At 35.8% G+C, this 17,202-nt stretch overlaps 1 protein-coding gene across 8 annotated transcripts in view; it reads left to right on the top strand.

The window, feature by feature from the left end:
• Positions 1-17,202, top strand: part of DOCK7 (dedicator of cytokinesis 7) — a 204,520-nt gene that overhangs the window by 158,132 nt on the left and 29,186 nt on the right. For all 8 annotated transcript variants that reach the window (XM_046645659.1, XM_046645657.1, XM_046645656.1 and 5 more), the window contains 8 exons: positions 1,272-1,368; positions 4,583-4,679; positions 5,013-5,147; positions 6,022-6,174; positions 12,958-13,116; positions 13,763-13,863; positions 14,790-14,982; positions 16,386-16,529. In XM_046645659.1, coding sequence (XP_046501615.1) covers positions 1,272-1,368; positions 4,583-4,679; positions 5,013-5,147; positions 6,022-6,174; positions 12,958-13,116; positions 13,763-13,863; positions 14,790-14,982; positions 16,386-16,529 — 1,079 coding nt within the window. The remainder of the gene's footprint in view (positions 1-1,271; positions 1,369-4,582; positions 4,680-5,012; positions 5,148-6,021; positions 6,175-12,957; positions 13,117-13,762; positions 13,864-14,789; positions 14,983-16,385; positions 16,530-17,202) is intronic.

Below are 17,202 nucleotides of genomic sequence, written 5' to 3'. Positions count from 1 at the left end.
CCGCAGAGTTACTGTGGGTGGTTGCAGCAACTGGCCACAGCTACACCACCATCTGCTCCTAGGTCTGCTCCTCAGTCACACCAGCTGTTGTGCTTGCTCCTGGGGCCCCCCACTGGGTCCAAGCCAGAGCCACTCCCTGGGACCACGTGCGACTGTGAGCTTTCCCACTGGAGCAGAGAGTGATCATGCAGGTGTTCAGGGCTGCTGCCACCTGCTCCCACAGTCCCACTGAGTCTTACTTCCCCCTTCAAGGCCACAGTGGTACTGTGGACATTTGCAACAGCTGGGAGCTCATTCTCTGGACTGCACATATGCCTTGTTCTGCTCCTAGGTTGCACCACCTGTTGTGCTTGGTGGCCGGGTCCCCCCCGCCAACAGGGTCCAAGCCTGAGCCACTCCCTGGGAACACAGTGCAACTGTGGGCTTTCCCACTGGACCAGAGAGTGATCATGTGGGGACTCAGGGCTGCTGCCTCTTGCTCTCACAGTCCCGCCGAGTCACACTTCCCACTCTGGGACTGCAGCAGTACCATGGGCATTCCAGGCAGCTGGGGGCTTGTTTGTCCAGGCTTGCACTTCCGCCACTGTCTGCTCCTAGGTCATGGCAGCCTTTGTGCTTGCTGGGCAGGGCCCTCCAACTGGGTCCAAGCCTGAGCTGCTCCTTGTGGACTGTGCGGCCCCCTGGACTCTCCCACCAGTCAGGGAAGCGACCATGTCATGGCTCAGGGCTGACATCACCTGTGTCCACAATTCCACCCTTGGGGCCACAGCAGTCCTATGAGCATTTTACCTGGGAGAGCAGTTGCACCTGTCTACAGGGCTGCCTGGGGGCTGGAGAGTGCTCACCTATCTCCACCTCCATCCTGGGTGTCATCCATCCACCTTCAGATGTATAGCAGCACGGGTCTCTCAGGCATCCTGATGTGCTGTGTGGGCATCCTCCGCTGATCCATTAATGTCCATTTAGTTGTAGCTCAAAGCGGGAGAGACAAAGGGAACAGCTCACTCCACCATGTTACTGATGTCACCTATCAAAAGGGTGTTTTTTTAATATATATATATTACATATAGGAAATATATTTATTCTGTACATGTTGTGAAAAATTTTAATAAAAAGCACCACTCTAAGTTTTTACCCATTATACTGAGGATAAAATGCCTATGTATAAAGTTAATAACATTGTGCAATATTTCTTATATGTTTGCAAATATACATGTATGTGGGCCAACCAAAATAATATTTTTTAAATGGTTTTCAAATTTACTTGACAGAGAGAAGCCCATCTGGAAGTGCCTTTGGAAGTCAAGAAAATCTGAGGTGGAGGAAGGATATGACCCATTGGCGTCAAAACACTGAGAAGCTTGACAAGTAATATAACTTTCTGTTTTATGTTACTTATGGGCTTGCTGGATCTCAAATGCAGAAAGAAAATGATAATTTTAATGTTATTTTATGTATATTAGGTATTCACATGTTTGAAGATAAAGTAGTTATATTTACTTTTTAAATTTTAGATTAAAAAAGACTTTGGAGAAGAATTTTTCATGTGGTATAATAAAGTAAAATGTTACATGTTTTAACTGTTATCCCATTTTCCCCAACAAACTCCCTTGGAAAATGCATTCTGCAACTATTTTTTGAACATATTTTGGGTGTCACGCTGAACCAAATATTTCAAGGATTACAAAGAATTGGAAAACTAATCTTTGCCTTGGAGCTTAAAATATGATTAAGAAAGACAAAACGCTACACATCTTCTCTTTCTAGCACAAAGGCAAACTGGGTACACTCACTCACCCTACTACTGAAAACAACTAAAAGTGCTCTTACATGAGTCTGGGAGTCCTAATGGACTACTCCTACCACGTAAGGGGAGCTAGAAGTAAATCCTCCGTACTGCCCAAGTGACCTCAGGTAAAATTGCTTGGCTTGAAACTTGGCATCCAGTCAAGGGGCTAAATTTTTTCTCTTAAGAATTTACAATTGTAAGTTAGCCCTCAAGTAGATTGATTGGCCCAAAAAACTTTCAGAGTATGGTGACCAACTCCTTCAGGTTTGCCTAGTACTGCCAATTTTAGCCCTGAATGTCCCCCATCCCAGGGAACCCCTTCAGTCCTGTTCTTAAGCAAACTAGGATGATCTCTCACCCTGTCTGAGAACTGCCTTCAGTCCAGGCTTTAGAGGATTCTTACAAATAAACGTCAGAAATATTAGCTCACAGCCAGTAAAATCAGAAAACACATGAAACAAGGTGCTGTGTGTGCTAGCAAAGAAACACCAGACTCTGTACCATACAGATGAGAGTTTGGAATTATCAGAAACTGTCTTAGTCTCTTCAGGCTACTACAACAAAAATACCACTCATTGGGTTGCTTACAAACAAGAGAAATTTATTTCTCACGGTTCTGGAGGCTGGGAAGTGCAAGATCATGTCGCCAGCAGATTTCGTGGCTGGTGAAGGCCCTCTTCTGGGTTACAGACTTCTCACTGTCTCCTCATGATGGGAAGGGCAAGCGAACTCCCTGGTGCCTTTTTTATAGAAGCACCTCTCCCATTCACAAGGCCTTCGCCCTGACGACCTAATCCCCTCCAAAGGTCAGCTTTTCATACCATTACCTTGGGCATTAGATTTTCAACATAGGAATTTGGGGGGACACAATATTCAGAACATAGCAGATACTGAATATTATATAAATCTATTAAAATTCTTCAGCTTTGAGTGTCTGCTTTGCTCTCCTCTTTGTGCAAGTCGATTTCTTTGATTATTTTTCTATGTTTTGTCTTTTAGAAATCACGAAGCAGCCAGGTGGTCTCCTAGTAGTATATTGCTTTATTTCTGCATTTGTAGAATGTGTTCTCTCTGCTTATCTTGTGATGTTTTAAGGAAGCCTTTTCTGTATGTGGGTGTTTTCCTGATTCTTTTTGCTTAAAACATGTTTTTGTTATCACGTTTCTTCACAAAATCTTGCTGGAATAGTAAGTTTGAACATCATGTATTTTCTTTTCTGATTTAATTCTAACTCTTATATTTTCTCCTTAAATTTAATTTATAAAATGTGAATTCTTAAACTGTTCTCTTTATTGGTAGTAATAAATATTCAGATATTTGGACATGTAAGAACTGAAAAAAGTTAGCATTTATTTATTTTTTTCTGTTTACCAATCTCTTTTGTAATTAATTAATTAAAGTTTTTTTGAGGTAACATTGGTTTATAACATTATATAAATTTCAGGTGTACATCATTATATTTCAGTTTCTGTGTAGATTGCTCATGTTCAGCACCCAAAGACTAGTTACATCCATCACCATACACATGAGTGGATCACCCCTTTCACCCTCCTCACTCCCCCCTTTCCTTCTGGTAACCGCCAATCCAATCTCTGTCTCTGTGTGTGTTTGCAGTTTTTATCTTCTATTTATGAGTGAGATCATTTGGTATTTGACTTTCTCTCCCGGGCTTATTTCGTTTAGCATAATACTGTCAAGGTTCATCCATGTTGTTGCAAATGGCAAGATTTCATGTTTTTTTTTTTTTTTATGGCTGAGTAGTATTCCATTGTGTATATATACCACATCTTCTTTATCCATTCATACCTTGATGGGCACCTAGGTTGCTTCCAAGTCTTGGCTATTGTAGATAATGTTGCAGTGAACATAGGAGTGCATATATTTTTACACATTTGTGTTTTCATATTTGTTGGATAAATACCCAGCAGTGGAATAGCTGGGTCAAATGGTAGATCTATTCTTAATTTTTTGAGGAATCTCCATACCGTTTTCCATACTGGCTGTACAAGTTGCACTCCCACCAGAAGTGTATGAGAGTTCCCCTAAAAAATTAGCATTTAATGTCCTTGTACTTTTCCTTTGGTTTATGTATTGTCTGTTTAGTTGTACTATATAGTTTCTATATATGTATTGCTACTAAACAAATGTCACTTTTACCCATAAATCATAGGTAGTTATTCCTAAATTTTTTATTTTCACTAAATATTACTTTTATAAATACTAGGATTCAAGTAAACCACTTTGTTGCATCAACTTGTTTTGTTTCTAATGAGTGATGCCATCCAGAGTTTGATTGAAGAGTTAAATCGTTTTTGATGCAAAAATTTTGATAAATTAGATGAAACTTCAGGAAAAAATTAGTACTTTTATCCTAAATAAGTATATTGAAAATCTTTGAAATGGTAAGATGAATACTAAGCGTTTTGAATGTTGCTTTACATGAACCAGCCCTAAATATGAATTCCCATAGCACCACCTAGTGTCTGTGCTGTTCAGAATAAAACAGTGTGTTCCTATGATTGCTGCATCTCTGAAAGCTAAACATTTATGCTTTTAGTGGCATTGTGGTACTGTGATGGAGTGAGAAAATGTGTATGGCATGGTCAACAAAACGTAGGATATAAGAAAACATTTTTCAACATGTAAAATATTATTCTCTTTTAATTTTAAATTTAGGCAAATATTGAAAAATGGTTCCAAGTGTTTTTATTTCTATGCATCTTTAAGTCTTTTTTGAATTATGGATCTATTGGCTTTTCTAAAAGATAAATATAATATAATATTTTGCATTAGGTCAAGAGCAGAGATTGAACATGAAGCACTGATTGATGGAAATCTGGCTACTGAAGCCAACCTAATCATTTTGGATACATTAGAAATTGTTGTCCAGGTAAGAACACAAAGAAGAGGAATTTAAATATGCATTTGGTAAACTGGGGTTGGGGAAAAAGTATTTATTGAGCCATATAATTAACATGTAAATATCGGTAGTTCCTAAAAGTTTTGTCTTTGCTCCTCTTTTTTCTCATTTAAATCCTATCCATTCTTTTTTCCCTGTTCTTCTCTTATCTGAATACAGCTCAGCTCCTTTTCTTTGAAGTCTTCCTAGATCTTATATTGTGATTTTCCTATTTTTAAAAGATAGATTTATTTTAAAAAATTCTGTCGCCCTAAGCAAATTGCAGGTCCATCTCTGTTTTATTTACCCATTTTTAAATTGCAGACTGTTTCTGTGACAGAATCCAAAGAGAGCATCCTCGGTGGGGTGCTGAAAGTGCTCCTGCACAGCATGGCCTGTAACCAAAGTGCAGTTTATCTACAGCACTGTTTTGCTACCCAGAGAGCCCTCGTTTCAAAGGTAGGTTCTTTTGTACCTGCAGTGTGGTCAGACTTTGCTTTCTTTATTAACATCGCCTAAGATCATTTGACACATTCATTGTTAATATATCTATAGTTAAAATTTTAATAACAACCTAAGGCCCTTGATTTTTTTTTTTGCCTCTCTTCTACTGTTTACCTTCTGGAAGTTCTTTCTTATTTGGATCATCTTTAACCAGTTTCTGGCTTAAAAAATAGTAGTTCTGATGTGGAGGAGGGCCTGAAATTAATAGCTAATTTTAAAGATGAGGCTTCTCTTGTTTTCTCTTCATCTTGTTGATTAACTTGATTTATCAAGAATTCAATGTATAAGTAGTTCAGTCTGTTGAAATTACTTTATCCTATGGGGAATGGAAGAGAACATAGTTTTTGTTCAGCTACTTCAGATATTTATTTCCTGCGTTCACTTTTCCCTGGAAATATGTATATTCTTAAATCATAGAAGTAGCAATTACATCTTAGTCATCTTACAAAATGGAATGCAGAGCTGTTGATGACACTTAACCAGTGAAAATAACATATGTACTATTTTGCAATAATAAAAACATATTACAGAATTATTACATGTTGGTTACTATACTGCTTTATGCAAATTATCTGATCTAAGATTGTCGTACATTCCCAGGTAGATAATATTATTAGACCCATTTTATGGATGAGATAACTTATCCAACGTCACACACTAGCCAGTGGCATAAGCAGTATTCAAACCTAGTCTGTCTGGCTCTGTGGTCCACATCATTAACCATTCTTTTAATTCCTGGTCTATACTAACAAATCTCTAGTTCAGGCTATATTAACTTATCCCTTGAGCTTTTACTGCCTCAATTCAGTGTGGTGTTGTTTTCTCACAGTTCCCTGAACTCTTGTTTGAAGAAGAGACAGAGCAGTGTGCTGATTTGTGCCTCCGGCTCCTCCGACACTGTAGCAGTAGCATCAATACAATACGGTCACATGCTAGCGCCTCCCTCTACCTCCTTATGAGACAGAACTTTGAGATTGGGAACGTGAGTGTTATCTCTCTGGATTCATAATGAAATGTAACTTCTACAGATAGGTCGCGAATTGGTTTTGGGGCAAGCATGGAATTTTCTTGTATGTTTTGAGTCTAATCTTAAACTTTCTTGGTGTTTCTCGTTCTATGGATATTTTATAAAAATCCAAATCTTTCTGCTTGCTGTACTAAAAATAACATTTAGTAGTACAGAGTTAGAATATAAATAAACATTGAGCTATTGTAAATTTTAATTATTACCATTAAGTAAAATGAAAGTAAAATTAAGTGAAATTAAGAGTTTAAATATCTTGGGTTGATATTTTGTGATTATATGTCAGTCTTTGAAGAATTCCATGTTTTCATTTATTTATTTGATAATAATATTCACATGTGTTTTTCCTAACTTTTTGGGTCAAATGTGTAATTCATTTATTTTTACTCATTTAAGTATTTAAAGCCTAGAACTTTCCTTTGAGCACTGCTTTTGGTATCTCATTGGTTCTGATATGTTGTATTTTTAATATTCTTGTTTTGTAGATATTTTGTAATTTCAGTTTATATTTTCTTTTTAATCCGAAGAGTTGATAGTCCTTTTTAGGGCTTTGATGTTAATTTTTAGGTTTATTGCAGTGTGATCATACAGTGTATATACTGTGTCTCCTTTTTTGTTCTGTGGATGTGTGTGTTTTTGTGTCCAAACATAACATTTTTGTGAATGTTCCACACACATTTAAAAAGAAGGTGTATTCTTTATTTTCAAAGTATTGAGTTAAACAAACAAATATATGTTATTGATTACATTATTCTGGTTTTTTTGGATTCCTGTTTATTTTTGGTCCACTTGGTGGACTGAAGGAGGTGATTTAAAGCCTATACGTTGTCTGTTTTTCCTTTAGCTCTTTTTGATGAATTGATACTCATAACTATTTGGTATATTGATATTCATAACTGTTATATCTTCTTATGAGTTATTCTCTCATGACTGAAAAAGACCTGAATTGGTTCCATTTAAAACTTTTCTTGTTTTGGCCTGGATTCCACCTTGTGTGGTGTTAGGTACCTCTGCTTTCTTTCTAACTTGGACTTGCCTCAGTTACCTTTGCCTCTCCTTTTATTTCCCCTTTCTTGAATCACTTTGCTTTAGGTGTGCCTCTCATAGACAGAAGAGAGTTGAGTTTGCTTTATAATCAATCTCTAAGTTGAATTAAACCTTTTCATACTTGTTATATCAGATATGTCTGAAATTCTGTTGTATTATTTTGCTATGCCTCCCCCCTTTTGTCCTTTTTAAAAAATTTTGTTGATTGTTTTCATCTTGTACTATGTGGTCAGTTCACCTTATTTTTTGGATATAGTGTTTATCGTATTTAGAAAAGTTCATATTGCTCTAATTTTATAATTACATAATGCTTTCAGTCCTCTTATTTCTTTAGATCATGTATTCTCAATGGGGGCAATATTGCCACCAAGTGAGTGAAAATTGGTTCTTGGGAGATGAAAAAAAATCTTAGCTATCACATTAGTTTGTAACCCTCCAAAGTTCAACTCTAACTGTCAGCATCTCATTCTTTTGTATTTATTTCTCTCATCGGGTTTTATTTGGTATTACATGTGCAGCATGGGCATTAAATTCATGGAATATAAACAAAGAACAAAATGTATGCAAAATTGATGCTACAGAACTGTGGAGAATAGATGGCTGTGATGGGAACTCAGGTCATTTGTACGTCCCTGTGGAGAATAGATGGCTGGGATGGGGACTCAGGTCATTTACACGCGCCTCTTGGCTTTCATTGGCTGCCTGGTGGATGTTGTTAATGTTTGATGCTTTTGTGTGTGACTTGGGCTTTGAAATTTTTTTTTCTTAATTTATAATTTCAACCCAATATTCTGTCAAGTGCTGAAAAGAAAAAATGTCAACAATATCTGAATGAATGTCTAGCAGCTGGTTAAGTTAAAATTTATTTTCTTTTATCAAGCAAAAGTTAAAAGTTAAGTTCATTGATTTAACCTATAATTTTTAAGAAGTTAATTTAAAAAACAAATAAAAAGAAAAAGGAAAAAAAAGAAGTTAATTTTTTCAGTAGTTTACTTTTGCTGGACAAGTAGCAATTTTGAATGATTTAAAAAATTTGTTTACATTGCTACTGTTGTTTTGTATTTACATTAATTACTAATTTACGTACATAATTTGATATGTCACAGTTTAAGGAAAAATATTACATTAAAAGCTTCTCAGTAAATCCAGTTCTAAAATTAAGTTAAATGTAAATAGCCTTCAAATTTTTAACTTAGAAGTTTTATTTGGTTATTTATAACCTTGCATTGGATAAAAAGAGTAAGCTTTATAGTCTTTTTATATATAAATTCAGATATACATACAGTACATAAATAGATGTATAGTACATCTGTGGTCTTAAAATTTCATGGAGGGAAGTGATTAGAAAAAAATATTTTAAAAGGTTCCTTAAGGGGTGCAATTATGAAAAAAATGTTGAGAAACACTGATTGGGACAGTATCTGTTAGCTCTCTTTTATGAACAGAGGTAAAATTGTTGTATTTCTTCTTTCACTACAATCCCTTTCTCATTCTTCTTCCTATTTCAGTATTTCAATAAAGTATTTATATTACTGTTTACATTTGTGTTGTTGAATATACCTCTCCAGTTTTTTCTTAGTTTTAACATATCAGTCTTAGTTGTAAAAAGAAATAGTGCTCACCACCATTTTTTCTTTTTTTCTTTAATCATTTCTTATTTGGCTAAATATTGTCTTGTAGTTGTTTATTCAAGAAAGTTCTTGGGCGTAATGTTTCCCAAGTTCTTGATTTTTCAAAGTTGTGTGTACTCGTAAGACAGCAAGGATGGTTAACTTTGAATAATAAAAAGAGTGAGAAAGATCAGCAAAACTTACGAAATAAAGAGCACTTAATAGAAAAGAAAGATCTGAGTACCATTTTCCTCTGGCATTAAATGTTATTTTAGAAATATCTGAAGATAGCTGGATATTTTCTTCCTTATAATAGAACTTTTTTCCTCCCAACTGCTCAAGGGATTCTTTCTTTCTATTTAAAATTCAATGTCTTTTCGAGAATGTGTCTTAGTATTGACTTATTTTTAATTCCCTCAGGCACATGCTGTCTACTTGCAATTCATTTATTTCAGAAAGTTTTTTGAGCATAAAATTAAATATTTGTTTTGCACCAGGGTCTGGGGTTTTTCTGTGAGTACCAATTATACATATGTTGGATCTGTTTTGCTTCACTTTTTATCATGTCCTCTTTTCCTTTTTAACATTTTTCAAATTCCCATTTTAGTTGCTTTTCTCATTTCTGTCCCAGGTATCCCTTATTTGCTCTCCATGAGATCTCTTACTTTTACCAATTTCATCTTCATTTTTTTCTGTTTCTTTTTCAAGTAGTGTCAGCTCACATGTAAGCTCCTATTTTATGTTGTCACTTTCCAATTCTTGCTATCTTTCTTTGAGTTCTTTTATTTCTGCCTTGTTTTCCTTCCTAAAGTTAATGGCTTCATACATTCTTTTTATAATTTAAGGCAAAATATTTCATTAGAATTTTCATCTGTTTCATGGCAATATTTTTCTATTCCATGTTCTTTATCTTGTGAGTTTCACTGATCTTTACATTTTTATTACTCAGCATAGAAGGAGTTGGATCATCTTGGCCCAGGTATTTGTAGGAAGTTCCTTCAGAACACATTCAGAATGTGTTTCTCATGGGATTTTGCTGTTATACACATAGCTTGCCTAACTTCCTGAAGCTTCTGGTCAGTCCATTTCTATCCAGTCCTCCCAGATTATTAGCTCGTTTTGTTTTCAAGACAAATAGTTTTATCACTTCAAAGTGAGTCTCTTATTTAAAAGAGATGTTTTTTCCCGTTATTTCTGAAATCTGTGTGCTAAGATTTCTCACTGTTTCCTTTCTACTCCTTGCCTTCTATCAAAACTGCTCCCTATCTTAACTTGTCAACTCTTTTGCATTTTTCTAATATATGGATTACATCCATCTCCTCGTTTTGCTGAAAATGGAGTTTATGGATTTTTTCCTATTCATCTTTTATTTTTGTATGAAATCCGGGAGAAGTGGGAAATTACTATCTCACACTATGCTATTTCTACTGGAAGCCAAGTCCTCTTTCTTAATTCAGAGCAGAGGAATCCAGTTGTTTTATTGATCTTGTTTATTTTTGAGATAAAGTCTCTAAAATTTGATCACACATGGAGTTTTCTTGATACATTTTTTTTATTTTAGGAAAGCTTTATGAAATAGGTAATTTATCATCTTAGTGTCAGGTAGTACTTATAATAAAGAATAGGTAATTTAAAACTGGCAGTGATTTGTATACTTTATTCAACAGATACTAGAACAAAGTATTGAACTATGTTCTAGGTACTGAAGTAGGCATTGGGCAAACATAGATAAAAGGATAGTCCTTATTTTCAAGTACCTTAGCATCTGGTGGGGAAGGAGATGAATAGGTAATGTTCATCTAATATAGTAATAAGTGCCCACTTCAGGTAGTTTTGTGAGGATTATATAAATTGATATTAAGTAAAACAGTTATAACAGTAACTGGCACTGAGCAAATACTGAATAAGTATTTATCATTCTTAATATAATGAGAGGTAAGGACAGGGCACTGTGTAAGCGCAGGGGTGGGTTTTCAGAAAGAGGAGGTGCTTGAACTAAGGATGAAGAATTGCCCAGTCAGATGGATAAGTAGGTGGATAGAGCTTTGTAAGTCAAGAAAATCACACATACATAATTAGCAAGGCATCCAGACGAGAGTCAGAAACAGGCAAACAGAGAAAGATACTTTTTAGGACTTCTTGATGGTTTTGGCTGGGAGAGAGAGTAAGAGAGAAAGTTGTAATTGAAAAGGCCTGGACTAAGCTATCACAGGGCAGATACTTGCTCTGTTTATCACTGTACTCTCAGTCCCCACCCTGTAGTTTGATACATTTACTGAGTCAGATAATTCACTTTTCTTCTCAAAGCTACAGGCAGCCATTGGAGTATTTTAAGGAGAGGAGTGAGCTGTTCATATTTGCATTTTACGAAAATTTCCCTGATGCTATGAGGAGGATAGACTTGTGGGATAAGAGAAGAGGCAGAAAGATGTATTGAAAAGTTCTTACAGTAATCCCAGTAAGAAGTGGTAAAGGTGGGAATTAAAGCCATGGCATTGGGAGTGGAGAAAGAACAGGTTGGAACAGATTAGGGGATAGTGTGGATTGGATTTATGGTGTGAATAACAACAAGGGAGAATGACTATAGGATGACTCCTAGATTTTTTGCCTGAGTGACTACAAGAACAGTAGTACCATTTATTTAATCAATAGGAAAAGAAGGTATTTTAGAAATGTTAAAATTGAGGTTACTCACTGAGACATCCAGATGGAGCCATCTAATAAAATATAATATCCTAGAGCTCTAGAGAGAAGTAGGAGCTGAATGTAGGCATGTATCTGTACTAGTTGAAGGCAGAGAAGTGGATGAGGCTGTGTGAAGTATGACAAATGAAAAGGGTTCTTGACAGAATCTTTGGAAACACTGGTATTTAAGAAGGGCAGCTGAGGAGTAAAGGAGATAGGAGAGGGATGGTTAAAGAATAGGAAAGTCAGGATAAAGTTGTACTACTGAAGATGCAGCAGGAAATTTTCAAGGAAAATTAGATGGGGCTGCCCTGGTGGAGCTCTGGTTAAGTTGGCGGCTCTGCTACAGCATCCCGGGGTTTGCGGGTTTGGATCCTGGGTGTGGACCTACACACCACTCATCAAGCCATGCTGTGGTGGCACCCCACATGCAAAATAGAGGAAGATTGGTACAGATGTTAGCTCAGGACCAATCTTCCTCACCAAAAAATAAAAAATAAGTGAAAAAGTAATCATTATGTTTAAATATACAGAGATGTATAGTAGAATACTGACAAAAAAGTATCTTGGATTTGGCAGTCACTAGGTTATCACTGATAACCTCGTAAGAGAAATTTCATAGTGGGGTGGTAGACCAGAAGTGAATTTACACTGAAAAAGGAAAAATGTTAACTCTTACGGACATTACTCCAGAGATTCTACCTCAGGTCACTTTATGCAAGATGTGTATTAAATTGCTTTTATCATAGTTGTAGACTTGGTGAAATGGCTAGAGTGTAAAGACTACATCTACCACTTAAGAATTTTGTGATGTTGGGCAGGCTCTGTAGGCTTATCTGAAAAGATAGTCTTGTTATTAATAACATACCTCATAACAGAGAAACAGAAAGTCCTGGGCACATCTTCTAATTTAACACATAGCTCTACATGGCTTTTTTTAAGATTCACATTTATTTATTTGTTTGTTTGTTTGTTTATTTTGGTGAGAAAAATTGGCCCTGAGCTAACATCTGTGCCAGTCTTCCTCTATTTTGTATGTGGGCCACCACCACAGCATAGCTTGATGAGTGTTGTGTAGGTCTGTGCCCAGGATCTGAACTGGGGAACCCTGGGCCACCAGAGCAGAGTGCATGAACTTAACCGCTATGCCACTAGGCCAGCCCCTGGCTTTTTGTTTTTGCCTTGTGTTGTAATGTTTTATTCACAGCAAAATTCTAAGTTTTATGTCCTTTTTAAAATGAGAATTCAATGTGCATATTTCATTACTTTTTAAAAAATATTTTGCTTATAATGGTATGTTTTCACTAATTATCTGTTTCATTTAGGAAGTAAAAAAGGTAGACTCTTTTCTTTTAGCTTTCTTATATTAAATGCTGACGTGACAATTTCTCTGGTACAGAACTTCGCCAGGGTTAAAATGCAGGTAACAATGTCACTGTCTTCGTTGGTGGGCACATCTCAGAATTTTAATGAAGAATTCTTAAGACGTTCTCTGAAGACTATATTGACATATGCTGAAGAAGATCTGGAATTGAGGGAAACGACGTTTCCTGATCAGGTCAGAAATACTACTTTTCTAGATCATTGACTGAAATCAGATTATGAATAGGGACTTTCCAAACTGTTAAATCAAACTTTGGTTTTACTGGAGAAACCTGTATTTTTCTTTCAATCTGCATATCATATGCTGTAGCTAGGGCTGACTCTTTTTGTTTCAATAAGCAACCCTTCCTTCTTGTAATGTTTAACATCTTTGGTGTTTAGTTCTGTGAATTTGTAAAAAATAGAACAGTAGATTTAGGCAGTAGACAGAAAAAAGCTTTATGATGAAACGTTATTCCCACTTATTAATGAAACAAGAATTTGCCTTAAAAACTAAAGTTTCTACAAATCCTTTTTGGAAAAATGGGAAACATAGGAGAGAATTTCCTTTTGTGTTTTTTCCTTGTATCCTCTATGTTCCTATATATTATTTCTACTTACAGTTCTACTTGTTTCCAGGTGAGGGAACTGAAAAAAACAGTCTGCTGAGAAATTTGTATATACTTTCCTACCCTTCGTCCAACCACCATATCCCAGCATACCACCACTCCTCAGAACTATATCAATATCATCAGATATCTGAAATATATCTTCCCGTCTAATTTAGTGATTGTGAATGAATGACAATTGAAGAATGTTTTTCATATGATTCTCTGCTGCAGGTCCAAGATTTGGTTTTCAATCTCCATATGATCCTTTCTGATACTGTTAAAATGAAGGAACACCAGGAGGATCCTGAAATGTTGATTGATCTAATGTACAGGTAGCATTTGTTTGATTCACTTATACCTTGTATAGTGGGCTTCAATTAATACGACACACAGAAAGCATTGGATAAAAAATAAACTTACAAGAACTGTCATTTTCTAATGGTATGTTGAAAAGTCAAAATATACTTTTTCCAGGCTGCTTTTTCAGATCCCTTGTGTCACTTCTTCTTTTAAGAACTATGCATCATTGTTCAGTATATTGATTATCAGAAACAAAGGGGATTTTAAAAAACAATCATAACGCATATTTAACATGGTGTCCTGGGCCCTAGACTTCCTAGGAAGGCCCAAAACTCATATTTTAATCGTAAAAATCAGTCCTTTGGAAGAAAATACAGTATATTAATGTTTTCCTATAACATTAATTTTTCTAATTTTAAATATAGTAATGCCTACAGGATAATATTTCTAGGGGCACATTTTGAGAAATGTGTGATTCCTATTGTATCTTGAAAGATGTAAGTAAAACTTGAGACTTTTTCTTTGCCCTCTCTTTTCACAGTTTGGAGTTTTTTAAAGGCACAAACAAAATAAATATTTTCTTTAAAATAAAGATGATGCTATCAAACTATCTTTTATAATCTTTTTTTCCTTGAACATAAAACTTGTGTATAATCCCATATTGAACACATAAATTCCCATAGTTTTTCTCTTACTGATTATTTTCTTAGTGGCTAGATTTTAATATGGCGTGTCTTTTTTTAATCCCCCCTACAAAAAACTGATATTGTCCATTCCATGAGTCTACAGTTATTTCTCTAAATATACTCAAAGATGTTGTCATTACACTCAAAAACTTGTCTTAATAGGTTGTGTTCAATAACAGAAACCTTTCTAGGTAAATACTGAACAAGCAGTCTAAACTCCCTTCCAGCTTGGGAAGCAAATGCTAATTGAGAAGAATTTCTGTTCTAATTAGAATTGCCAAGGGCTACCAGACCTCTCCAGATCTGCGGTTGACCTGGTTGCAGAACATGGCTGGCAAACATTCAGAACGCAGCAATCATGCTGAGGCTGCGCAGTGCCTGGTCCACTCAGCAGCACTTGTTGCTGAATATTTGAGCATGCTAGAGGACCGGAAATATCTTCCTGTAGGATGTGTAACATTTCAGGTAGGAATCTGCCAGATTTACATTAAATCAAGGAATGTGCTTTTCTGGTTTTAACTTTTCTGACTGGTGTTTCGGTTCTTTTATCTTGCAAGGAAAGCATAGACTGCAGGCGAAGCCTCACGAGATAAATTGACATTTCGCTGTCACTGGCATTGATACGTTTTTAAAGAGTACTTCTTGCTAACTGTCTTTCCACATTTTCTTACCTCTGAATTATCAGTGCTATGTATATTTATTCTCTTTGCCTATACTGCTATGGACTTTATGGAATCTATGAAATACACGCAAAATACTGAGAATCAGAATTCAGTAGAAACTCTTACTCGGCTTTTACTTAACACACCAAATAATCCAACATTCTGTATTTCCTGTATAAAATAAGCTAATGTTGTAACTCAGAGATGATAGTTTACTCTCCAGGAGGGTTACACACTTCTGAGCTGCTGGTTGAATTCTTTACTTACCAAAGGTCAGTTATGCTTTGCTTTTCTTCAAAACCTGTTAATGCCAGGTTTTGGAAATTACAAAATTTAATTAGATATTATATCCTCTGATGAAATCTGAATGTAAAAAGAAAGTGAGTTATTGTTTCTCTGAAAACCAAGTCAAATGTTTTGCAGACTTGATAAAAGGCTCCCAAATGATTGCTGTTGAATTAATTTTGGATCAAATACAAAAGCTTGGGGCTGAAGCTCCCAGAATCAGGGATAATTTGATAGTCTTTTAAGTTCAAGTTTTTACGTGGGCTTTAAAGAAACCAAAATTGGGATTCTTAAATGAAGGTGCATTATGAGTATTCAGTCAGGGAATTACATGAACTCTGATCTGGAGACCCATACACAAAGAAAACGCCTTAGACCTACTTCAAAAAATTGACAAATGAGTGTATATCTACTGTAAATGTTTGGGTTAAAATAAAATATTTAAGGTATGTGTCTATCATTTCTTTTTTAGAAATGATGGCTGATCCCAATCTCATTGGGTAAGAGGGCTTTTATTATACCTGAGTTTTTTCATTAACTCACATATTAGGCAAGCCAAGAGACCATTTTTGTACCTTAATTTTTCTCATAGGGAGTTTTGATAAGATCAATTAAATTAAAAATAAAGATTAAGTCTCCTTAGATGTCCTATGACATATGACTATTTTCCTTAGCCCATGATTTTTCTTAGTTTTTTTCTCACAACTTTTTATTAATGGAAAAAGTATTTAACAGTAGTGTTACCTTTTTGTTGTCATCTCCAAAATACAGAAAGTTTTTGGAGATTTGTCTTTTATCTTTGCATTGACTACTCCTCCCTTTTTTTAACCTAAGCCGATAGTTCTATGTCATCTTCAACTACATCTTTCATGATAAGAAATTAATTCCACTTCACAAACCTTTTCAATTTTTTCCCCCTAGAATATTTCATCTAATGTTTTAGAAGAATCTGCAGTCTCAGATGATGTGGTATCTCCAGATGAAGAAGGTATCTGCTCTGGAAAGTACTTTACTGAGTCAGGACTTGTGGGATTACTGGAACAAGCGGCTGCCTCTTTCTCTATGGTAGATGAAAATGTTCATTCTCTTTTCACAGTTACAATCCTCTGGACTATTAGTGGCGTGTGTATGTGTTCTCTCTGTCTGTCCCTCTTCTTTTCCTTTACGATAGTTTTCCCGAACTACCTTAGGAACTATCTAGGAGCAGATTTTCTTCCTAGAATCATTATTGCTTAGTCTTTTTTATCTTAATAATCTATCACTTTCTCCATTGTTTTTCATTTGCTTGTTTATGAACTAACAATCTACAGCAGATTATTTTTGGTATACAAAACTTTTACCAATAACATTTTCTGAAACCTTAAAGTTAAAAAACAGAACAAAAGAAAAAGCCTCTGAATGATTTAAGTTCCTGTTTGGATAGATTAACATGGCTCTAGATAGACAGCTTGTCTGTTGGATGAAAGGAGAATCTTCTTTTGAGTGTGCTGAGCATTGCCCTGGCCCTCAGGAACGTCCTGACCGTTCATCCCATTGGTTGCACAGTGAGCCCTGTTGGGTAGGTGTTCGTGGCCTGGAGCTTCCTTATCGGGAGCTTTATGAACTACATCCTAGATCCCTTGCCTGGCCTACCCTCCCATGCTGCAACTCCAGTCCTGTCCCTCCCCATCTGTGTGTGAAGATTTGAGCAGTCATGTGGATCCGTGAGGGCATGTTTATTGGAGAAGGGAAAGATAGC

This window comes from Equus quagga, chromosome 18 (assembly GCF_021613505.1).
Source record: "Equus quagga isolate Etosha38 chromosome 18, UCLA_HA_Equagga_1.0, whole genome shotgun sequence".
Taxonomy (NCBI): Eukaryota; Metazoa; Chordata; class Mammalia; order Perissodactyla; family Equidae; genus Equus; species Equus quagga.
This window is presented reverse-complemented; position numbering and strand designations above follow the sequence as displayed.